Source organism: Corvus kubaryi, unplaced genomic scaffold (assembly GCF_017639235.1).
Source record: "Corvus kubaryi isolate FWS band 111438036 unplaced genomic scaffold, C.kubaryi_AGA036_p1.0 133, whole genome shotgun sequence".
NCBI lineage: Eukaryota > Metazoa > Chordata > Aves > Passeriformes > Corvidae > Corvus > Corvus kubaryi.
Window position 1 is genome coordinate 36,672,855 of NW_024580667.1, and position 24,737 is coordinate 36,697,591.

The 24,737-nt window shown below is 38.7% G+C and overlaps 1 protein-coding gene across 2 annotated transcripts in view; it reads left to right on the top strand.

Moving 5' to 3' along the window:
• Positions 1-22,759, top strand: part of ABCC4 (ATP binding cassette subfamily C member 4) — a 146,366-nt gene extending 123,607 nt beyond the window's left edge. Inside the window, exons 30-31 of one of the 2 annotated variants that reach the window (XM_042043712.1) lie at positions 13,315-13,449; positions 18,336-22,759. In XM_042043712.1, coding sequence (XP_041899646.1) covers positions 13,315-13,449; positions 18,336-18,443 — 243 coding nt within the window. In that variant the 3' untranslated portion in view covers positions 18,444-22,759. Of the gene's footprint in view, positions 1-55; positions 13,450-18,335 lie in introns of those variants that run through there. The other variant, XM_042043721.1, reaches the window with a different exon arrangement.
• Positions 22,760-24,737: the final 1,978 nt, after the last annotated feature.

Below are 24,737 nucleotides of genomic sequence, written 5' to 3' on the forward strand. Positions count from 1 at the left end.
TTTCTTTTTTTTTTTTTTACTGGATGCTCAAAACATTTTAAAATCTTTGATTGAGTTACAGTGGTTGCCTGAAGTACACAGAATGAAACAATTGCATTTGCTGAGGTGAGTGGTGTTCTGAGGAGCAGAATAGATTGTGAGCTCAGTGATTATAGTTTACAAAGAGAGAAACCAGCAGAACTGCCATAAGTAGTCATGTAATTGCAAGCATTTAACATATAATAAATAAATACTTTCTTCTGCAGTGAATACCTCTCCACAGGTCTGATGGATATGTTGGTGTTCTCTACAACTGAAATGAACAAAAGATTTGTGAGGAAACAACTGTGACCTAATTAATAGCTGTGTGTGTTTGTTAGCTGTCCAAAGGGATTTCTGTGGATTTTGGTTCATTAACTTCCATTAACGTGTTAGGCACAGAATACTCTTTCCATGAAGATGTTTTCTTAGTTTTACCTTTAATGTCATGAAGTTGCAATGAAAACTAAATGTTTTATTTACTTTTTTTGCCAAAAATTGTTGGAGCAAAGCATAAAAATCACCCTTTTCCCCAAACTACTCAGGATAATTGCCAATTACATAGCTACTCTATTGCATTTTAAGTGTCTGTGCATGATCCTTTTCCTTATGTTGTTTCAGTTTAGTCACTATTAAGATTCTTAGTTTCCTAATAGTCTCATAGTCTTTAATGCTTTTGGCCTCTTTAGAGTATTAAGAAAGCTATTTGCAAGAAGATGCCTTTGAGTCTGCAGTCAGTAGCAACTTGTAAATATTTTTCATCTCTGCATTGCTCCATTTTGATCTTACAGATTTCTGTAAACTGAGGGGGAGAGGAGGGCGAGAAAAATTAAAAAAAAGGAAAAGAAAATAGAAAAAAGGAGGAAGCTGACGTGGCTTTGTAACAATCCTGTTTTCTTGACATCCTTAGTTATTGGTTCTGTTTATGGGCAAATCAGAATTATCATCTCATATTTAGAATGATCAGAGTTACGACAGGTGTGCTTCTGTTACACTTCGATTACTCTGTTTACTGAAGCATGTAACTTTCAGTGGGAGTAAAGCAGAATTTTGGAAGAAAAACATGTTAAAAATACCAAGAAAAAGAATATTCCTCTAGAAGACTAACTATTAGGTAATGAGGACTCTTAACAATAAAACTAGCATTCATGGAAAATTAATTGTTTCCTTCAATATCACAAAAATCGAGAAGACTTAGCTAAAGAAAGCTTTTAGTGTGTTATATAATTTGGTTAGTCAATGGTATGTTTTAGTAATTCACAAATTTAACTTGATGCAGATTCTTTTTGAAGAGTCAGAAATGGACAAAGTGCATTGTTACTGCTTTACCCAGTATTACTAAAAATCCTGGGTTTGTTTCTCCTTTAACTGAGACCTCTGGGTGCAGTAATGGCTTATTTGTAAGCCATCCCAAATCTCTGTTGTTTGGTATCGTGATAAGTTTTTTAGAAAATTAGGGAAGAAGAACAAAGATAGAACCTGGCAGTCAAAATATTAACAATTGTCTGTGACAAATAATGAGTAAGTTACTTTTCAAACAAATTTTGGGCAAACTTGTTAAGCTTTCTTGAATCAATCACCCATGTTCAAGCCCATTCCTGAACAAGTGGACATCACCTAGGGCTTTCCTCCCTTCCCATTGAATTAGACTGAAAGGAACCTTCTGCTCAAAGTAGGGTCAGCACTAATTTCACATCAGGTTGCTCAGGACTTGTTCCTGTTGAAAATTTTGAGAAATGTTTGTGTTGAAAATTTTGAGAAATGGAGGCTCTACAGTCTCCGGGCTACCTGCTCCAATGCTTAATTATCTGCCATGAAATCTTTCTTTTCCTTATATCCAGTGAAAGCCTCCCTTCTGTTTATGGCAGTTTTGCTTCTTGTTTCCCACTGTGTGTCTCACTGAAGAGCCTTCGGTCTTCTCAGTAACTTCTTTGTAAATATGGGAAGGTTGCTGTTAAGTCCCCTGAAGCCATCAGTTCTCCTGGGTGAACACGCCCTGCTCCCTCAGCCTCTCCTCATAGGTGGTCCAGTTCACTGACCACCCTGGTAACCCTATCTCAAGCTTGCTCAAATTTACCTTCCTTTTTCTTGTATTGAGGGGTGAAAACTGGCTATCCTGTCTTGAGTGTATTGGCTGCAGTCCCCAGCTTGGCATTGTCCACGAGTTTTTGATGTAATTCAGTTTAATTACTGGTTAAAGCAGAACTTTACAAAAAGAAACTGTTCGCCTTAAGGTTAATCCAAACATTAAAAAAAAAAAATTAGAACAGAAAATAATTTTGAGAAAGTCATGAGAAAATGTCAAGTTGGATGAGTATGGAAATAGGAACTGAACGTGAACTGTTGCATGTCTGCTCACACCCATCGTAATAACCGGTTCTATTTTAGAAGAGAAGAAAAGCCTACTCAAGGAGGGGAAAAAGGAAGAACAGAATATATTTTATACAACTGTAGACAAATCTGGCCTCAGGAGTTGTTTTAATTCTTGTTTGTTCCATTCCCAAAACCATACCTCTGCTTTCATAATCCAGGTCACGCCTTAAGAGTATTTCCATTATATCTGTCTTAGAGATAAACACATTTTATCAGAACTTCAAACGCTTAAAATCATTGAGGGAAGAGCTGTATTGTGTAACGTGATACTCTCTAACCCAATCACCTCAATGAGTAATACTGCATTGCACTTGCATAGGACCTTTCATCTGGAAATTGTAACGCTCTTTATAAACATTAATTAATTAAACTTCAAACACCTGGGTGAGATAGGGAAGTATCCATACAATCTTTGGAACCAAAGTTGGAAAGACTTGTTAAGTCAGCCCATCAAATAATACTACCATAAAATTATAATCCAGCGGTTTTCAAGCTGCTTTTTTTTTCTTCCCTCTGTGCTGCTCCAGTGCCTAATAGGACACTTTCTCATTCCTTTTCCTTCATTACTTTGAGAAGCCAAGTTGTAACTCTTCCCATCAGGTGCTAGCAGTACCCGTTTTAGCTCTTTGGCACAGGCAGGCACTCTGCCGCCTGGCAGAAGGGGAGGGTAGGATGAAAGCTGCAGTTATACCTCTTCTGTCATGGCAGATCCTGGCAGAAGCTCAGCTCAGGCTTGCTTCACTGGCCCCTCATTTCCCGTAGCTTCCCCGCCACCTCAACAGCTGCTTCCCTGTCCTGTCCTCACTATAGAGGGGAAAGGCCTTTTATGTAAACTGCATCTGCAGCTTGTGGCAGCCAATGGGCACCACTCCCAAGACTTCCAGGAGGATCTTATAAAATCCTCATCACCCATTCCTCCCCCTTCTCTCTGCTTCCTTCTCCAGATTGAAAAACACTTTTTAGAAACTGTTTTTACAGAGGGGAAAACAGAAGCATACAGAAATTAACCTCACCCAGGGACATAGTGGTTCAGTAACAAATAAAGTATATGCATCTGGCAAGAACCTGATGGAGCTGTTTGCTGTATATACTATGCCATGGCCTCTCCAGAGGAAAGCCACAGAGTCAAAACTTGTGCGTTTTCCAATGACAAGGATGTTTCTCCAGAGAGTTTTCATATCAGTGCAATACTTCTTTGAAATGGAAACTCTTTATGCAAGCAGAACTTGATCTAGTAATTAAAAACTGTCATTCAAATAGGAAGTTTTTGATGAGAGAATCATGGGAAGAGATTTGATTTTTTTATGGGAAAATCTGTTGTGGTTACATTCTGAAGTGACTAATATTCAGGGTAACAATACAACGCACTTCACAGCCAGATCTGAGTTGGTTTTTTTGGTCAATAGAAAATTACTTCCACGTCTTTCCGATAAGCCTCCCTACTTCCCACGTCTTTCCGGTACACCTCCCTCATTCAGTTATTCTCATTTTTCTGATGTTGTGTTTGCCATGGTGGAACATCTGGGTCTCATAAATCAGGCACTGTGTTTCCTGCACTGTAGACATCTACCTTCAGCAGAGCAATCAGTCCACCAAGAATAAGTAGAAACATCTTGGAATCAAAGAGAGAGATCCAGGCCGCCTGTGTGGTGAAAAGGGAGTCACCTACAGCTAGATAGAAAATGCTACCCAGCAGACAAGGTCTGAGCACTCGTCTCTCTCTGGAGTTCCAATATCGGACCCAGTCTTGCACATTAATGTCCTTCATCCATCGAAATGGAAATGAGACAATGGTGATGGACATCTAAGTGAACATGACAGTGATGGCCATACTGCCCTTCCTTGCCATGGGGATGACAGCATTCTTCTAGAAAGTGGAGAAATCTGTGCTCTGTCTGAAGAGGTCTGGATTCAATGCTCCCCATTCCCAGAAAAATGTTGTATCCTCTGTGTACCCAGGGCAGTCAGGTTAAACCCTTGCTTTTGAAGCATTGCATTGCCAGAAGTGCAAGAGTCATCAGAGAGTAACATGAGGGAGTCTGAATCTGCAGCCCAGTGAGAGGCAGAGGTCTTGTAGTGGGGAAGCCCCATCTGTCCTACTGATACTTTTATGTGAGCTTTCACTGCAGTGGCCCAGCTTCAGGTGAAGATGTGGAGAACATAGGAAGGTAGCGGTGGTACACTTAAATTAGTAATACTGAGTTAAAGTCAGAAGTGCTGTGGTCTGTTGACTCTTCTTTTGGTGGCTTTCTTTTTCACTTATTTAAGTACCACTGCTGGAAAATGAATGTGTTTTACAGTAAATCTCAACATTCTAGAGGGGAATTATGTTAAGTCGCAAGACACAGAATATGCAATCCTGGTTGTAGAACAGTTCTTTGGGAAAACTGTGTCCCACCATTGGTGTTGACTCTCTGGTCTTCAGGATGTCCATGTCAGAGTGTTTCCTTGGTGGAGATTTACCTGCTATCAGACACAGCCCTCAAGTGCTTGGGATGTCTAAGAGAGGTCAATTGATGAGATCATAAATATTCCTGGAGCCTGGGATGATAGAATATGAAAATAACAGTTAAGTAGGACTACATTCAAAACTATTGTTCAGTTCTTCAAAATTCTAAAGCAGGACAACTGCATGGGTTTAAAATGGGTAATTTTTTTGTTCTGTTACAGAAAGCTAAAAGGGGGTTTGACCCTTTATTTACCCAGTGTCTGGAGTGTGGTGAAATATTATTGGATATTATGCTCGTGCTATTGAAGTCTGTTCTGTTAGAGAATGTAAAAGGATTTTAATGGATTATAGTAGCTAGAATGAATGCCGAATTTTTGCAACTAAGCATCTAATTGTTCATAAAAACCTTAGAGTATGTTGTGGGTCTGAATCCAGTAATCCACAGGAAAATTGCTACATTCATACTGGTGCACCTGCTATCATTATTCAAAAGGAACAAACACTAATAAAACTCCTTTTTTTGACTCAGCCTCTGTCTTGAAAATATGGACAAAGGAATATTAGAACTAAATTTATTCTTGTTTTTATTCAGCCTAAGAAAGATCCCTGCTGAGTTCTGGGACCAAAGTCTCTTGAGTAAAGAAATGTGAAGATAAGAGTATAAAGGATACTCATAGAAGGGAACCTGCATGGAGAGCAGAGGGCCTGGAAACCGTTGGGTTTCTCTTTTCTTTTGTTAACTACAGACTTCCAGAGTTTCTGCAAGAGCTGAACATCTAGCAAATGATGTTTCAGAAATGGTCAGTTTTGTTTTGATTCTGAACAAAGGCAGTTTCCACTGTTCCCAGATCTTCTGAAACTGGGTTGATGTTTATCAAACCCCAAGAGAAAACAAGATCCGTCCATTTTCTTTCTTGATATTTAATTGAATTCCACAAATATCACCAGTGAAGGCATTGCTTTCAAAGCTGAGTAATATATGCATCTTTACCATTAAGAGAAGATTGAGTATTAGTGTTTAGGCCATGTTTTGCATAAGATACTGAGCTATATGCCATGGTTGTGTATCAGAGCAAGTCTTGTCAGCTGGAACAGAGTGTCTGTGACAGTTGTAAATGTCACACCTGGCCTATCTGCCTCTAAATCAAGTCAAAATCCCAAAGAGCTTGAAAATACTAGAGTTCTTGATTCTCTGCTAGTTTTAAGCCACACTTCTCCAAGACATGGGCGGCTCTGAGTTCTTAAAAGCTGCTCCCATTTCAAGAGGGCTGCCTGACAAGATTCTTCTTTTACCCAAATAAAACAACTAATCACTGAGGCAATACTTCAGCTGGAAGCATTCAGATGAAGAATTTGAATTTGAATTTCTGCAGGAAGTGAAGCCAATGTTTGATGAACCTTGATCTCTCATTCTGTCAGGCATTTGTGTGTGAATGTGTTTCCGTCAGGGTAAGAACAGGATGGTCATATCATGTTTCTTTAAAGACAATGGTATGGAATTTAGCCTGTACTAGAAATGCTAACACATCTTTAGAGAATGATTTTTGCTTGCTCAGAAATACAGTGTTACTGTTTAAAGGCAAATTAGCACAGGTCACGCTGGTGGCTGATGCTCTGAGCAGAAGAGTTTCTGATAAGGTGAAGCTGTGCATGGCAGCTGAGCCACAAGTTCATTGTCATCAGAAACTGATAAAAACCAGGAGGACATGCTCAGTCATCTGCAACAATATTCCTTAACCTCTTGTAAGGTACAATATCCTTGTAGGTTAGCTACCTTTCTAAGACCCTCAAAAGCCTTATTGAAGAGTGGGATTTTTTTAAACTGCAGTATATCTCATATCATTTCAGGGCTACATTTGAGCCATTCTGCAGTCCTGGTTGAGAAATGTGGCTTTACAGTGATGGAAACAGTCATCACTGATTGACCAAGGCAGAGTTTTGTCAGCACATACGTGTTTTTGTCAGCTGTTGGTAAGCACTGGCACAAGGCCCCTTCTTACCCTCTAAGGCAGGGGTTGAACTTACACTGGTATATCAGATGTTTGGAGGTGAGGAAACTGTACAATACAAGACACACTTGCAATGTGTGGTTAAACAGACTTCTTCAATAAGACACAGAAGGAGTTCATATCGAGTGATTATCAGTAGAGTAAGTCTCATTACTACATATGTAATTGGTATTTTTTCCCCACAACATTCCATCCAGCTTACAGTGGCATGCCATCAGTTGGAGGAAAAGGAGGTTGATTTTTAAACCTCTGCAAGAAGCTTAAAGAAAACTGGCATGAAACAGTTTACCAGGCAGTGCTGCATGCTCAATTTCCCATAAGTTACAGCCAAAGAATAATTTCAGTTTAAAGAAATCCACTATTTCTGATTACAGAACAAGAGGTCTAAAGTTGCCTTTTCTGTGAAGTAGGGGATAAGGGGGTACATGTCAAATCCCAGTGACTAGTGAGTGACAAGTTTGGCATTGTTACAGCAAAGTTAAGCTCTGCTGAGGTGAATTATTTGGAAAATCTGAAAATAATAATTCAGATTATGAGAAGGTAGATTCCCAGGTGTGCTCTGCTCTGTTCATGTACATGAGACCTGAAATATACATTATTTGACACCAAATTTGTCTGCAGTTACTGGTAGAATAATTTGTATAAGAACCCTGAAGGAGCATGGGGAATGTTTTGAATAAACCTGAAGGCTTAAGAAAAATCATAACAAAAAACCCAAGAAAGAACTAAACAAAGCTCCACCACCAAAAATAAAATAAGAGAGCAGACTTTCAAAAGAAAAAAAAAAAGAAAAAAACCCTTTAAAATGGTTTCTGAGTTATACTTGTAGCCTTCTCAATGTGCTTCAGTGTTTGCAAACAAGTTTAGATAGGTTGATATTTATAAATGATTCTTCAGAGAAGTATGTGCATGTTTCTGATCTGTTTCGACAAACCGTGATGAGACAGAAGAGACAGAACATGCTTGCATCTGAACTTAGTGCCAACTGGAGTACAGGCTGTGGACTCTTTCCCACAAAGCTATGTATTGTCTTGGATAAATATATTTCTTATAATATGATGTAACCAGAAGCATCTCCTGAATATTCTCCTCTTCCCAGGACTTTATTGAAGATCATCTTGATGTATGCTCTCTGAGGAAAACATTGTTCAAAGTTGTACTCCTAGCAGAGTTTTGAACTTTAATAATGATTTTGTTGTTTGGTGATGTCTTCTCCAAGTCTAAATTAAATCAGATGTATTCCCAAGGAGATAATTTCCTTGAATTATTTTCCTTTTGAATAGGAAATAAAAACATTTATGATCAACTCTTAAATGTCCCATTTCCCCTCTGGCTTTATGGTGAATATGAACGTGAATAAGAATACTGGTCATTCCTCAATAATAATTGAAATAAATTCCCATGCCCCCCTCCTCTGTTGCTGGACACTTCCAACCTTGGATTGTTTTTTTCTCAGAATGTTTTATAACTATTGTTCTCTTGGTTTGTCTGCTTTTGTTGCTGAAAGTTAGAAAACACAGGATTTAGAACTTTCTTTTTGTATCTATGCATAGCTGTAAGTACATGGTGTTCGTTACAGCGTTTTAAAAGGCCCTTGTTTTTTCTCTCTCTGTGGCTAATGACTCTTCTTTTACATGTATTAATCCACAAAGAAGATTGTAAAATTCACTTACTAAATGAATGTTGGCTTCTCCAAAGTCCTGTGCAACAGAATAATATGGATTACCTGAGGAATCATCAAGGAGAAAAGGTCTTCTCCTGGCTCTGCTGCCTAGGTCTCTGCTGGAAACTCAACTATCTCGATGTAGTATCCTCATTCATTGTTTTGTTTCTCTCTTTTCATGGTGAAATGGATTTCCTGATTTCTTTTTCACTATTTTATGTTTTTGTTTTTGTCTTCCTTCCCCTGCTTTTTTGTCTTGGTTAATACATTAAATTGTGAGGCTATGGAATGGAAATATTGCAAAGCTTGGGGGTTTTGGGAGGGACATACGCAAAATGGGGATAGATACCCTGGTAGGTTACAGCTGAGGCAAAATGTAGTTCTCAAATCTTACCCAAATTTAGTTCAGCAGCATTTTTGCGGCATACTCCTGTGCTAGTTAGAGTTAACATAAACAACACATTTAAATGGCTAATAGTCTTTTCATGTTTGATATTGCAGGTCAAGATCAAATATTTATTTTCTGTTTCTCTGTCTTTCCCTCCCATATTTTAACTGTACTCTTTCTGTCTTATTCTGTGCCTCAAATATCGAACAAAATGCTGTTCAAAGCTATGTTGTCTTCTACCCATCATGGTTCTTAACCTTCTGGAAAGATCACAGCTCAGTCACTGGCCCCGACTATTCAACCAGGATGAAACATTAGATGGAGTAGAGTTAGGTGGCATGTGAGGATTTTACTCAGGAAGAATACATGTTTGAGCCCTGTTTGAACTTAAGATGTCTCTGTATTGCTGCTTGAGTAATGCTAATTTGGATAGCTGTAAGTAAAGATGCTTTCACCTTTCTCAGGGAGGTGAGCAAATTCCATTGAACAGCAATTTTCCTAAATGCTTTCTTTTGTATGATTGCCAGCAGCCAGTTTTGTAAATTTTGTACTGTTGGAATTACTCTTTCATATGAGAAAATCCTGTTGGAGTCATAAAGATGGTACTACAAAGGCAAGAACAGTGCAAGCAAGGTAAAGGAAGCTGCTAGTGCAAGAGGGTGGAGAATCTGGCCCTGGTTTGCATATGACCACTTTGGGTTTATATAACTCTTTTGTGTTTGTTTTGTTTTACTCTGGGCTGTCTTAAGTATTTCACAGGCAGTTAGCTCCCACAGAATGACAGAGTCTTTATTTTGTGTATTTTACAAAGAGTCAGAGCAAGGGGCTGAAAAGTTGAGTGATTTGTACAAAACCCCTCTCTCTCAATATCTGCACTGAAGTCTATGATGAAATTCCAGTCTGATTCAGAGTCAAGTGCTCCTGTGTGTGTCCTCCATAATCTCCCTGCCGATCTGATTTCGCCAGCTACAAGCTTCTCTGGCTCTTCTGTATCAAGTTCCACTGGTACAACTGCCTTGGAACACATCTGGGTTCGATTCTCTTGTATTGTGCAGTGATAAGCATTGCAAGTTGATCAGAAAATATGTGGCTGGTAAACACCAGATTCCTCCTTTCCTGAATGATTAGCTGGCTTTTTGAAGTCCTAGTGATTGTAATTTGGCTTGGAATCAGTGAGTAAGAGTATGCAAAGCCTTAGCCAAAGTACCTATTTATTTATGTAAATCTTATCAGCACATATTTCTTCAAAGAAGAGTACCTATCTCTTTGTCTAAGCACTTTTTAATAAATATATAAATATATAAATGTATAACTACCAAATAAATCAGCTTAAACTTTCTCCATTGTCTCATAGATGACAGCAGTTAGTAGAAAGTGTTTTTCCTTGGTGAACAGGGTTTGTAGTGTTCCTGACTTGTAGGAATGATGTTGTCTGTTCAGTTGCATTCTTTATTTTTCATTTCAGATTTTTTAAACAAGTAACACAGCTTGTTTTTCCTATCGTTGTTCTGTCTATCTTCATAACACAAGTTTGGGTTTTATTCCCAAAGAAAGGCTACGAATAGGTTAATGATTTGTTTAAAATGTGGATGGAGTTTCTCCAGACAGAAATTGCTCGCTCTATGCGTTCATCTTCTGGACTTGCTTGTTTAAAACTTGTCAGGGAAGAAGAATTTTTTCCCTTTCCCCAGGTTCTCTGGAGGGGAAAAATTGTCTGTGTTTGTGGTTGTTTCAGATATTTGCAAAATGAATGTTAAAATTGCAATACTGCAGTAATATATATTTTTTTAAAACCCTCTACTTGACTATTGCAGCTCTTTACTAGTAAGAGACACATTTAGTGAAGATGCTTTTTGTTTCCTCTCTTGAGGAGTGGCTGCATTATCTAGTGCTGTGCTGATAAAAGCTTTACTTAAAGGCAGCAGAGGTGTTCTACTGTGGCACCCTAATTTAAATGTTGAATTGTATATGATAATTCATTGCATTTTTAAGGAAGCTCTCCTTACCTATGACGTACTGTGGCTTAAAAAATATTGTGATAAAAATTAAATATTCAGAGTAAGTGGAATAGGACTAAGTACACTGAAAAGTCAGCATGTTTGCAAGTATACTTCTGCAGGTGAAATACTGCATCTATTAAATGACTGTATGTTGTGCTGTGCAATATTACTAATATTTAAGATTTTTCCATGAGCACTTCCTTCAGCTGCAATTCCAGACAATACTGGAAATCACTTGCGAAGAAAATTCATTGTATAGGCTGGGTTCTCTAAGTTAAGAGCTTTTGAAAATAGCAAATAACTTCTTGTAGGTTTCTGTGCATACAGTTCATTAAATTAGATGTAATTATGCTGCTGTTTGTTGTCTTGAGTTATTTTCCATTCAAATGCCATGTACTTAATTGAACCGGAAGGGAAGGAGTGGGTCCCTTTTCCCTGGTGCCAGGTCTCTGGTGTCAGACAAATCGACAGGGATCTTGGCAGTGCCGTATTTTCACACTGGTGATCAGCTCAGCTGTGCCCCTCTCCCGGGGGTTTTGCCATTTACTGGGGTCCAGGCCACTTGGAGAACTGCTGGGCCCTTGGCTGTCAGGATCTTTGGTTTTGTGGAGCTGCACAGGCAGAGGACATGTTTGAAAGTTTCCTCATAGAACTCTGAATTTACCTCCTAACTTGTTGGAGGTTCTTCTTTCAAACAGAAGTTTGTACACTATTTTTGTTATTTTAGAAGTTGTCCTCACAATACCTTTTATTCATTTCTTTCCTGAAATCAACAGCTTCATTTTTTTAGATCTTCCTTTTTTTCTCATAACTATGTACACCACAGTTGTGGCTTGAGTTACGAGTCCTTCAAGTCCTTTTGTTGTGGCAATATCTTTGTCAATAGCATGCCATGTGTATTCAGTTTTTTATTTATATAAGAACAAAAATATTTTCTGAATTGTTTTCTCACATAAATTCTATCCCTTTTTTTAAAAACTCCATTACGCCTACTCATGGCAGAAAGTACTGAACTTGTGGACTAATATCCAAATCTCTTTCTTGAGTCAATACCATTAATTTATAAGCCAGTTAAGTATTTGAGTGCATTGCATTTGTCAATATTGACTTTTCCCTGCTATTGTGTTTCTCATTCTCCTAGGTTAGTTAGGTGTATCTGAACCTCTGGTCTGGACTTACCTGCACATTTTTGTGTCGTTCGCAGGTTTGTCACTTCTCTGATCCCTCCTTTTTCTGATGACTAACATAAGTAGCTACCACCTATGCCAGAACAATGTGGTTCCCACCAGTTCCTACCTGTTCAGCTTTCTACAAAGAAAACTGCATTGTTTAATTCAAATCTCTTGTTTTCTGTCCAGGTGTTTGAAAAGCTTTGTTCTTTGTAGCACGGTTATTTAGTTACACCACATACCTTTCAGGAAATCCATATAAACCATTTTTCCTTTCATTTTCTTCTGGTGCATTAAAAATTGTATCAGATTTGTGATTGCTAAAACTGTGGAGAACAAATTCTACCTGTGATCTGTGTGTCTTCTTTTGTTTTAATGACTGTTTCAATTAAATTGCTGTCTTATCTCAAAATTTATAGGCTAGTTTAAAATTTCCTTGGATTAATCCTGTAAAGGCTTTTAAAAACGCAAGTTCAATATTTGCTGCCATGCAGTCCTTAAATGAAGTCACTAGTCTGAGAATATTTTCTTAGACGTTCACTCAGCTTACTCTTAATTTTTTTCCTCTATTTTTGACTGTGTATATCCTCTGTGATTTATTGGCTTAATGCTTACATAATTTCTCTGTTGTTCTTTCCTTCTCCCTTCCTCTCTTTTTGGGTACCTGTGTCCATGGTGGCATCTCATCTTTTCTTTATGTGGGGAAGAATAGGGTCAGGTTTAAATATCTTTCTAATACATAGTTGGCAAAAACTGATGCAAGAAATTGTTTATCTTTTCAGCAACACCCTCATTTTCTTTAATTACATCTTCACCTCTAATTCAAAAGACCTACTTATTCTCCTTTAACCATCTTGGTGGTTATTGCATGGTTTTTACCCACAGCTGTTTACTTCAGAACCCATTTTGGACCTCTTTGTTTCCTTCTTACACAATGAATCTTATAATCTGCTTTGTTGGCTGCACAAACATTGTATTTCCATATTCTGCATAACTTTGCGTTGGATTCCTATAGGTGGAATAGCTGTAGGGCACTCTAAAATTGTACAACAGGTCTGTAAACTGAGAAAGTGCTGTACTAGTTTGAAGAGGACAGAATTCATTTTCAGGGTACAAAATTCATCTTAGCACTAAAAGTGCATTTATTTCCCCCTTGCCTGTAGTTGCCTTCATTTGGTTTCTAGTCTGTAACATTTAGTTTTTAATTTTCTTATGTTAATACATTGGTTTCTGCTGATTTAACAGGTTTTAGATGCAGGAAGATTGAAAGAATATGGTGAACCTTACATTTTGCTGCAAGAACAAGACAGCTTGTTTTACAAAATGGTGCAACAAGTGGGCAAGACTGAAGCGGCTTCTCTGATTGAAACAGCAAAACGGGTAATTTTAGAAGAAGAGATAATTAAGTTTGTCTCTGCAGTTTGTTTATCTCAAGTTAGCATATTCAGTGTTACAGTAAGCCTTCCACTAAAGGATCTGTCAGTTTTGCAAGGCAAAGCCATAATTTTCCGTGGGATATACACAGACTTCCAAATACGTGTATTTATATACCCCGAGTTGAAAGACTGGATTTCTTGCATCCTTTTGTGTGTACACAAAACAGTAACTGTAAATAACATAGGACATACTCACTCATGCTGGGCATTGCTCTTAACTTGCTGTAAAAAACACGCTAGGGCTGCAGGATCAAGCATTTATCTGTTATGTCTATATTTTTAAAAGGGTCCATCAGATTTTAGTTGGGCTTCAGTGCCTGTGACTGTACTGTGGTCCCTGAGGGTTTGAACACATTCCTACTGTTGTGCATTCCCTTACATCATTCTTGTACCCTGGCTCTCTGCTCTGCACACAAGATGAGCGGGGTTCAGTTAAGAAACAGCTGTTGAATGTTTTGTCACCTCCTTGTTCCCTGCAAGTCTCTGTGCCTGATTTACTGCTTACTATTCAAATCCTACTCGGAGTACGGAATTATTAATGTAATTGTGGGCATTCCTCTGGCAATCAAAGTGTTTAAGAGACATCAGTGGATTAATTTTCATAATATGCCTGTGAGGTGAGGGTATATCATCTCCACTTTTCAGATGGAAGGCTGAAGCAGAGATAAGATAAAAAAGAATGACCTGTGATTGAGGAACTCTTTGACTAGCTTTGGCTTGCTTTCTTTTTCTTGATAATTTACCACACAGAATGTCCAGATCAAGATTTTATATCTCTCAGTGCCAACAAAGCTTCAGCATTGCTTCAGCTGAGATTTGTGCTCAGTTTGGCAGCAGCTTGCTTGGAACTCGTGTAACTTTGCTTTCAGCGTGCAAGTAAGGCACTGGTATTAACCAGGGAGCAACCTAAGAGAGCCTTTTACAGGCAAGAGGCAAAGCTCTTTAGCCTTCATGCTTTCCTTTCTTTAAGTTGCTGGATGTGTGGAGCAGAGCTAGGGGGACACAAAGTCTAAACTGTTACCTGGGGAAACAAAAGACCAATGGACAGGGAACAACACATAAAGACAGGAAACAAAATGGCAGGTGCCTGGCCGCTTTCCAGTAAAAAAATAGACACATTTCCAGCAAGTTGAAAAAAAATGAAAAACTGTGCTGTCATGGAGGCTGTGTGCTCATGTCTGGATGCTATTTTATTGGACTTTTTGAAGAGTAGAGAATAGGTTTGTGTCTGTTCATATTCTCAGATTCTAATTTTTTAAAGAGTTTTTCAAGTAAAGCATTGTAGCTAAGAGCATACACTATGAATTCTTGTGTGGTACAAATTGCAGAACTGAGGAAACAGCTTTGTCTTGAACTAAGATGTGTTATGAGTTCTGCTGTCCTCTTCCATTCAGCTGCAGTGTAGCTTCATTTATTTTCTTATTAGAAAAGAATGGGTTAGCCATGTTTCCTGTGGTATGTGCATGACAATCTGGAGGTTATATAAATGATGTTTAAAAGGGTAGCTTCAAATTCATATGACCATTGTTTGTCTGTAAAGTGAAGGCCAGCTTCCTAAGGCTTGATCTTTGGAAAGGCAAGAGGTGAGGCTGTCCAGCTGTCATCTGTAGAAATTTAGCTGTGTCATGCTGTCGCTCCTTCCTTCCCCAGAGCCCTCCCCAGTTGCACAATTGCATTCAAAGATGATTCAAAATGTATAAAAATAATTGCCCGATGTTACTTGCCCATACAGTCATCTGCAGTTACCACATCAATGTTATGTGATTTTGTACAGGAAGGGAAGAGATCCAGGAACCAGTCTCTGCTGAAATGTGGTTTGATGAAAAAGTTTGCTAACTCCCAGGCTAGAAGGCAGATACAAGCTTTAGCATCTGCCAAGAATGCAAAGCATGGTGCTTATCCACACTCGGCCCAAAAATACAGGAATCAAGAGACTGTATCTCCAGTCAGCAGCTACCCAGAAGCAGAGTTACAGTTCTTTCTGTTTGAAGGACTTGGACAGTTCAGGGGTTTTGTTATTGCTGTCCCTTGTGCTTCACGCATACTTCCAGAGAAGTTGCTTAGTCAGAAGAGCTGATTCCAATGGCTTTTCTTTTTACACTACTAAGTCCGTTGCATGTATTGCTGTTGTTTTCCCACATTCCTGCTGTGGTTACCAAGAACTGTTTTTGTGAAGAGCAGCTTTATTTCTGTTTTTGGAAAACAGCATGCTGCACATAAAAAGAAATGGTAATATGACATATATACATACTTCTCAAAAAGCATTACAGTGGGTTGCTAAGTAAAATGGTTTGGAATGTGGCTATGCTTTGGCAATGATTATTTGATTTATTGTGTTTTGGACATGAATCTTGATTTATTTCAGTATGGACCTGCACAACACAAACTTGTAGCAAAAACTTCTTTCAGAAAGCTGAAACTTTAAATGCATTTTCTGGAAAATTACGGATTTTGCATATATCCTTTAAGTGCAAATTAAGAGGTTTTTCTCCTGTATTTTTTGAAAAGCTTTGTTCTTTGTAGCAAGGTTATTTAGTTACACCAGATACACATCTTTAATTGGGAAGACTAACTTGTACGTATTTAAGAAACATCATTAAAAAAAAAAATCTCATGGGCCTCTTAGCAAAGCATTGCAAGAGTGAGCTATTGCTGGAACGTTAACTCAGGCTTCCAGATTGATCCATGTTGCTATTGTATGGCTCACTTGGTCACTCAGTATCCCCATTTTTCGTGCAAATGTCAAAGGATAAACACAGGCACAACTCAAATTGGTGACCGCTGAGTATGTATTAAACAGCCTGTGAGCCTGATGGCAACTGAGTTAGGCTTGACATCGTGAGACTGTTTTTATCTTTGCTCAGTTTACAAGAAGCTGCTAGGAGAAAATCCTATGGGAAAGTGAGAAATAGTCATCAAGCAGTGAAAAAAGAAAAAAATAAAAGTGCTCAATTATTCAGATAAACAGAAGTTGGTGTGTTCTCCCTGCTCTTGGCAGCGTTGAGAGGGGCCTTTCTGCAGGCTTTGGTGGCATCAGGATATGGCTGGGTTTTTCTATCAGTCTGGTTTTGAGTACTTTGAGGAAAAAATAAGGGTTGTTTTATTTTACTTTAAAGCTATGACAGATGTGTAAATATTAAAATACTAGGTGTTATCTCACCTCAGTGATTACTTTTAAAAAGGTTGCAGTTCTGTTGGCAGTGGAAGAGACTTGTATAAAGACTTGGGCATTTAATATCTTGAGGGATTGGGCTCAGGGGAAGAATTGCAATGAGACAGTTGAAAAGCAGCTGCCATTTCATTACATCTCTAGTAATGTGCCAAGGTTTTCTATTAGCTTTCCATTAAAAAAAAAAATCACATTCAAAAGCTGCATTAAAAGTATGCCAAAGTTTTATGTTTTAAACCAGGAACGGGATGGGAATACTGAGGCTGCCGTCTGCAGCATGTGTGCAGTCAGCAGCCTCATTAACTTTCCTCTGTTGCATCCGATTGTGACTGGTTACTGAGGAATGCCTCTTAACAGGAGTCCCAATTCTTTTGTTGATTCAAATCAGACTTTAATATTCTTTGAAACTTGTGAAGATGCATATACCCTGTGTTAGTGAGTGTGCACAAAAGATGACAGTGGTACTTACTAGACCATTTTTGTAGAATGACTGTTTCTTTTTTATCCCATGTGTCTTATATATGTATTCATGTATATGAAAAGGACATTATTATCAAACAAACCAAACTTTGTTGACAGCACACTTAAATATAAATTGCAGAAATGTTTCATAAGCTGTACTCAAAGCAGTCTGACTGTGAGACCTAACTCGTGACACGTGTCAGCTTCAGAAAGATAGCGTATTTTCTGTTTTTAAAGACTCAAACAAAACTTCTCACATTCTTCTTTGAAAAAAAATTGTATTTGAAGTCCTTTTTCACCCAAACACATTTTTAGATAAGAGCACACAAGTCTTGACATTATTTCATTTTGTTATGCGCATCTGTCAAGGAACAGAGATATGATACAGCTGCTAAAAACTGATGATTGTGGAACAGTGAAACTTGACAGCATTTCATTTCCTTTATGTTCTGATTATACATTTATCAGGAAACCTATATCTCCTCTAGTTGAGCTAGAAATTGGTAGAATTCAGGAACTCAAAGGCTTGGCAAAGAGCTGTCCTATTATTTGGTATCATCTTACGTTTTAGAGAAGTTGCTTGGTTGGGTCATTGTTAAAGCTTTTGCTTCTTCTTTCATTATTGTGATTCACTATCCAGAGATCACATTTCTATAGGCCCTATAACTGCTCTGCAGCACAAATTAAACGCTGGGGTATTTCATACATATACTTCGAAGTTTCAATGGTTGTCAATCATAGTTTGTAAAATATAGGGATTACAACCTGATTTTAACATCCAAATCCATTGTGTTCATTTTATGTGTGAAAATGAGAAACCCTTGTGCAGACGCAAGATTTCACAGCTTCTTTGTCATCCTGTTTTTAATTTATCTCCATGTTTTGAGCTAGTAAAATGATTTTACTTATCAGGTTAATGTAAAGCGATAAAACGTATCTATTCATCTGAATTAACAAAATCTGAGGGGATCTACAGGTTCTGTGGGATTTTTCTCACATTTTGTTATAATGTAAGTTCATATAGTAATTCTACTAATTTTTCAGTGACATACATTTACTGAATGCCACTAACCTGAAGTTCCCGTTGGGATTCCTTAAGGATACGTGTTTGTCTCTACTGTATTTATCTCCAGAAATATTGTTTGAAGCTAAATGGACTTTGGTGCATAATTACTCATGGAATCCAATATTTTTCCTAGGTATACTTCAGTAAGAATTACCCAGAAGTTGTTCAGAATGGTCAGCTTGCTACAGACTCCTCCCTGGATCCTTCCTCAGGATTATGCATAACTGAGACTGCACTGTGATTCCTCATTGCCTTAACTGTTTTCTGTAGAATGTAAACCTAAGATCCTCTAAACTCAGTGACAACATTTGCAAGTGTTAACGGGAGAGGAAAGGGAGGGGGGGCGATTCTTTGCACTGGACATCCTTCCTATTTAATACTGAGAAGAAAATTTTTACTGTCCCTGTTTCTTTAATTTCAGTGCAATATGTTTTTCTTTCCAACTAATTATGTTTGTATTGCTAAGGAAATTACGCAGAATCAGTTTTTATTTGAAAGTTATGTGGTAGAGATCTCTTTTATTTAAACAGGTGCAGGACACCTAACAGGTCTAGTGTGCATATTTGGAGCTTAGTAAAATAATTGGAATGTGTCCTTTTTTTTTTTTAATAGAAATATTTTGAGAGCAAGCAAAACCAAATTTTTTTCACTGTCACTTTAGCATGACAGCTCTGTCTGAACAGCGGATTCGGTAGAGTGCAACTTACTTCTCTAGAGCAACTGTCTTTCTACCTGTCACAAGTACCTATGCAGTTTGGTAGGAAAAAAAACTTGAAGAAGCCAAAACCACTTTTTCATTTTGATAGAAAAGTACTATATACTTATTTTTTTGATAAACAGTTCAAATAATTCTGTTCAAGATGAATGTAAATATTGGTTTTATTTTGCTAAAATCCAAATGCTGAAAAATCAGTCTCAATCTTCCGTACTTTAGAAGAAAATTACCACATTTGCACTGAAGAAATATTTAAATAATTTAACATACATTCCTCTTTTTACCCAGGTTATCAAAGAAAAAAGGTATTAAAATAACTTGAGGAAATGTTTGAATGACATGTCATTATACCTAAATACTGTGTAGTACAAAGTTATCTTCAACACAACACATTGAAATGTATACATTATTTGCATTTATTGTGCCTTAATATTTGTGCCTTCAAGCCAAAGCTGTAACTGCAGGGTACACAACAAATTCATTAGATATATGTTAAAAATATGTAACTTCAATATGTTTTAAAGTTTTGCATCAGGGGTTCTGTTGAACTTCAGCTGTTTGATGTTACCATCCTGCCAGAACAGGTAGGAAAATACAACCTGTAGTTTCGAATGGCTGTTGCTGATAGAGAGAAATGCAGTGAGAGAGGGGTTCAATATTCATAAGTTATGTCCTGATTCAGCAAAGCACTTTAACACAAAGGCACTGTTCCCATGTTTAAAAAGTATATCAAGCAAGTGCTGTGCTGCTTCAGATTTTTTCAAATTTAGTGAGCTATTCTTTGAGGTCCAGTAGAAAATGCATCTCTTCATCTCACTTTTTGAAGGGCACAGGAGGGACTAAAAGGCAACAGATTTCTTCAGGATGTGGAAAATACTGTGCTTTTTTAAAAATACTGAAGATGCTTGCTATTACCTTTGTAGTGCCAAACAAGTGTTATTTACCCAACGTTCATCCAGTGGTCTAAAAGTAAGGCAAACACAAATGTTTCTCATTTCAAGCAGTTCTACCAGAATATAATTGAGTCAAATACAAAGTTACTTCTTACTGAGAAGTAAATTGAGGCCAAAGCCTGTGCCTCAGCACTATCACTCATGTTGGATGTTTTCCTGCTTGGAGCCATCCCAGTGGTGAGAGGTGAGAATCCTTGTTCCCCTGTTGCAGCAGCCTCCCTGCACTGGGGCTTGCTGTCGTGCTGTGAGATCCCAGGAGAGAGAGGATTGTGTCTGCAGTGCCACCAGCCAGCTTTCTGAGGGACAGGGGCGCTTTGGAGCTTGTGGAGCAAACATCAGGCATCTGTGCTTGCTGGTAACTTCCTCTTACATGGTTAGAAATCATTAGGGGGGAGTTAAAAAATGAGATGCTTTTGTCCCTATCGTTTTTTTTGGCAAGTCCTAACACTTCTCCTACAGTGTGTAGCATATTACCCTGTAACAAGTTCCACTGAGATCAGTGGAGCTGAACTTCACACAGTGCTGTGCAACAGGAGGCTTGTGCTACATCTGGTGATGAATATCAGCCAGCCAGGGGCAGCTAGCAGCCACCAAGCCACGTGGCACAGATGTGCTCTTGTAAGCAGTGCTTATGGCAGATCCTTCTGAGAACACATCAGCCACATCCACTTTTTGTATTGCTTGGCCCTTCTCTGAGCTCCTGCAGTCCACTTAACACAGTGTCCTAGCATACAGTTACCATCCTGTGTGTTCTGTGGCTTGCATTCGTGAATAGTGGCAAGAATTCTGAAGCAATAAAATTCATGAGTAGTGGCTGCATTACACAGGTATGTGAAGATGTGAGGTCTAAATGTGTAAAGTCATGTTGGATAATGCTGGGGGACTGTGTAGCATAAAGGAAGTTCCACCTCATGGCCTTGTCCATAACTGCCTTTTTGGCAAGGATCCATGGATCCATGTCCAAACTCTGCTTAAGCTTTGCCGTGGAAGGACCTGGTTGGAGTGGTGCAAAACAGAGCTAGGGTGAGCTGACCAGTAAGGCAGTGCACTTCATGGAGTTGGGAGTTTGAGCTCCTTTGTTCATCTTTTTTGAGCAGTGTGAATATATTCAGAATCTGTGTTTTACAATATGGAATTCTTCTTATTCCTGAACAGCTAGTTCTTACAAAAGAGGAACTGTGAGGTATAATACAGAGACTTTTAAATAATTTCAGAGACTAGTAAGTTCTCCTGGCCATACAAAAAACCTTGAGTTTATATTTTTTTATCAGACCCAAGGAGATCTGCATGCGTAAACCAAGGGTATAATTACAGTTTTAGTTCATTTCAGCTCTGAAATGAATCTATGGTAAGTTATATTTCAGAGCAGAACTCCAAAACGCTGGCTGCTGCAGAGTCACTGGTATGAGACCCTGACAGATCTAGCTGTCAGTCTATAAGCTAGAATTAATTTGATCCTGTAGCTTTTTGAATGTGCACAAAAATGTTAGGTATCTCTGAAAATGCTGATTCTGCTTCTTCACGTGTTTTGGCAGGACACTGCTCGCTGTAGGTATCAAATATCAATATAAGACAAAACAAATTTTTTACAAAATCACACTCAAATTCCATAAATTGCTGAGTAGAACAACTGATAGCAAGTCATTCATGTCTGTCATGGGCATTATTTCATCTTTTTGGTTTAAAGCAACAAAAATATTTTATTCAGGAAATTGGTTTTTAGATTCTTTTGTTGGTATTGTTGATAGCTGTTTTGTTCAGATGCTGATTAAGATTGACTGACCCATTTCATTTCAGTGGGGTAAAAACGTGCAGTGTACCTGAATGGCAGAATTCAGATTGCGGGAAGAAAAAGGCCTTCGTGTGGTGAAAGTCTTCGTCTGTTAAATGAATACAATATCTTACCAGCAAGGTGTTTTATGTTTCCTAATAAAGAAAAATTTAAATAGTTTTAAACTTCCACTTTGAAAAATGTTGTGCTTTATTTGGAAATAGCAAAGCAGGTTACTCTTAAGTTGCATTCCTTATTGGGGATCTTGGAAAAAGAACTCAGTCTCCGGAGTTATTCAAGCCTTCAAAATATTTCTTCGCCATGAGGTGCCTTAAAGTATTCCAGAGTCTTATTTCTAATAAATATAATTTTATACAGTAATACGGAAAATTATCAGCTACAGAACTGTTGTTACTTTGGTGTAAAAATCTAGGAACAGCCTCTACTTCCGATCTCAAGAATTGTTTTTCACGCATTTGTTTTGGTATGTCTTTGCTCCTTCTCAGAAGACCACTGTGAGCCAACAAAGCATGTTGGCATTTTCAAAGCCACAGTTCACCAGGATAGGCTATTTTATATTTTGCTTATTTGCTTAAGGACAAAAATTCTCTTTAGTGAACTGCACCATTTTCCAGATGGGCATAATTTTCCATGATACCATTTGTATTGCCCTTTGGAAGAGGGAGGACCTTCTGGGCAGCATCAGTAATCTGGTTGCTTAAGTAATGTTGATAGTTTCTCTTAGCCTTCCCAATACATGTGTGAAATAAGATTGCAAAAAGAATCGGAAGAAATGCTGCTTTTTTTGTTAATATGACCCTTTGAAATATCTCACTTCAAAGTTTGCCTCTTTTTTTGGAGGGGAGAAGAAAGACTTGAAATCACTTCTTTCCTGTGATGGTGATGAGCATGACAGTTTTGCAGAAGATGTGGCTTTCTGTGTATGTTTTACATTGTGTAACAGTGCGCTGCTTTTTCATCATTTTAACTCTGGGTTTGGTTTGGTTTGGTTCTTGCATTTGTTGTAATAATTTGATTTTGGTATTGCTATGGAATTATCTCTTTTGTGGACGTTCACGTGGCAACTGCTGTCATACAATAAAAGGCATTTCTCAGAAGCCTGCCTAAGTCTGTTGTCATTGCAGATGTGTGGCTGAAGGCAGAACTTATGGGCTGAGCTAAGTCGGGACATGCCTGACATCTCCAAACACCTCTTGGTGGCATTGGTAGCCCTAAGAGCCAAAAATCCTTTACTTGGAGGTACAAAACACAGTAATACATGCCAGCGTGGTTTTACCAGGTGTCTTCAGTCTGAGATCTCTCAGATCACATTACCAAGATTTTTGCTTTAATTGCTAAAAAGTATTGCAAATGGATTTTTAAAAATTGTGATGGAAGACTCACTAAAGTTGAACCAGTGCAGACGGAGTATGGTCTGTGCTTGAACCAGCTGGCAGGCTCACGGGGCTGGACAGTGAAAATGTGGAAGGTCAGTGGACAGAAGTGAGGTGGGTTAGCAGCGTAACTCCAAAATCTGGTGTTACCTCTTAGTCTTGTATTTCTGTCTGATGACTTTGTTGTTGATTTAGCAAGACACTCAAATGGTTTCTTCTGAAAACCATGCAAAATTCCTCCCTATGTCTTCCAGCTGTCTCAAGTACTTCACTCTGCTATTTTGATGCAGGTTTTTTAGTCCAGGATGTATTGTGCATTTGTCAATAATCCCCCAGTGCAGCAAGTTGCAGGACCTGGTGCAATATGGATTGTCACCTGTTCTTTTATACCATGGAATATGCGTTAAGAATTTCTCGTGTTTGTACCAAAAGTCTACCTCACAACCACTATGCAGCTGTCTTGGTTTGCCTCTAAGTGAATTTGGCTTGGGTTGTCACAGCTCAAGTCACCTGTGGGATGGGCAATATCCGCCTGGAGCTATATCCTCCCAGAGCAAGCACTTACCAAATGCATGTGCTCCCATGTTAATACAGCAGTTCTCTTTTAGAAGTGGAAGAGGGAGATTTGTTCCCTTGCCTGAAGGAGAGCTGCTGCTAAGTAGCAAAGCCAAAGATGCTTTTTAGGAATCTGCTCACAAAACAAGCATGAATTTCACAAACTCGGTGTTTAAAGCTGGTTCATGGATTTGGAGCACTATTAATGTACAGAAAATCAGGGCCGTACTCTGATGTATGAAATCAGATTTTCACTGTCTGCACCTTGGCACTACTTAACTCCTAAATTGGCCTGGAATCAATAGCTTCATCTGTTTTGAGATAAAAAATTCCCTATGGATCTTAGCCACGGATCCAGCACATGCTGAAAAGTACAATAACCTTGAGGAGAAATTGGAGGTAGTCCCACTGCCATTCAGGAGCCAGGGCACATCCTACTTTTAAGTTGCTGGGCTCAACACAGAGGACTGGGATCATATTTGATTTCTTCAAACACTGGAGTTAAAACGTGCACCAGAGCTCTTGCCCCTCTCCTGCATGGGATACCCTGGTTTTTTAGAGCATACTTTTGGGTGTTGTAGGCTTTTCTTAGGCTGAGCTGCTTGGATGTTCTCATCTAGTGCATGACTGAAACGTAATATTGAGGATCTTTTTGATGGGACTGTTTGCCATGAGTGAATGATGTGGGGGATTGTTTCCACCGGGGCAAAGGAAAATCCTAGATTCAAGTCCAAGTTCCAGGGAGTGCTTATGCCTTTTATTCGATGATCATCTGTAGAAACACCAGGAGGAGCTGGGGCTTCTATTCCATTCTGTCAGCATAGCTAGGATGTCGCTGGTCAGCAGGATCCATTTGCTTATGTTCACCTGCTCTATGGCCCCAGTGGGGCGGTGGTGGCCCAGGCTGCAGCTGCTGCCACACAGGTCTGACAGGTCTGCTCTTTGCAGTCAGTGCTTCAGCTGTTGGGCAGCTCTACCAAAGCAAACTCACTTCTCCTGCCTCCCCAAGGACGCTGTTGCCCTGAGCACCATCACTACCATGTGGAGCTCTGCTCTGGATGGGATACTCTCTGTGCCCCGCTGTTCCTACTGCAGCTGCTCCTTCTCCAGTATACAGGCAGTGAGTCTCCCTATAGACCAAGCTGTT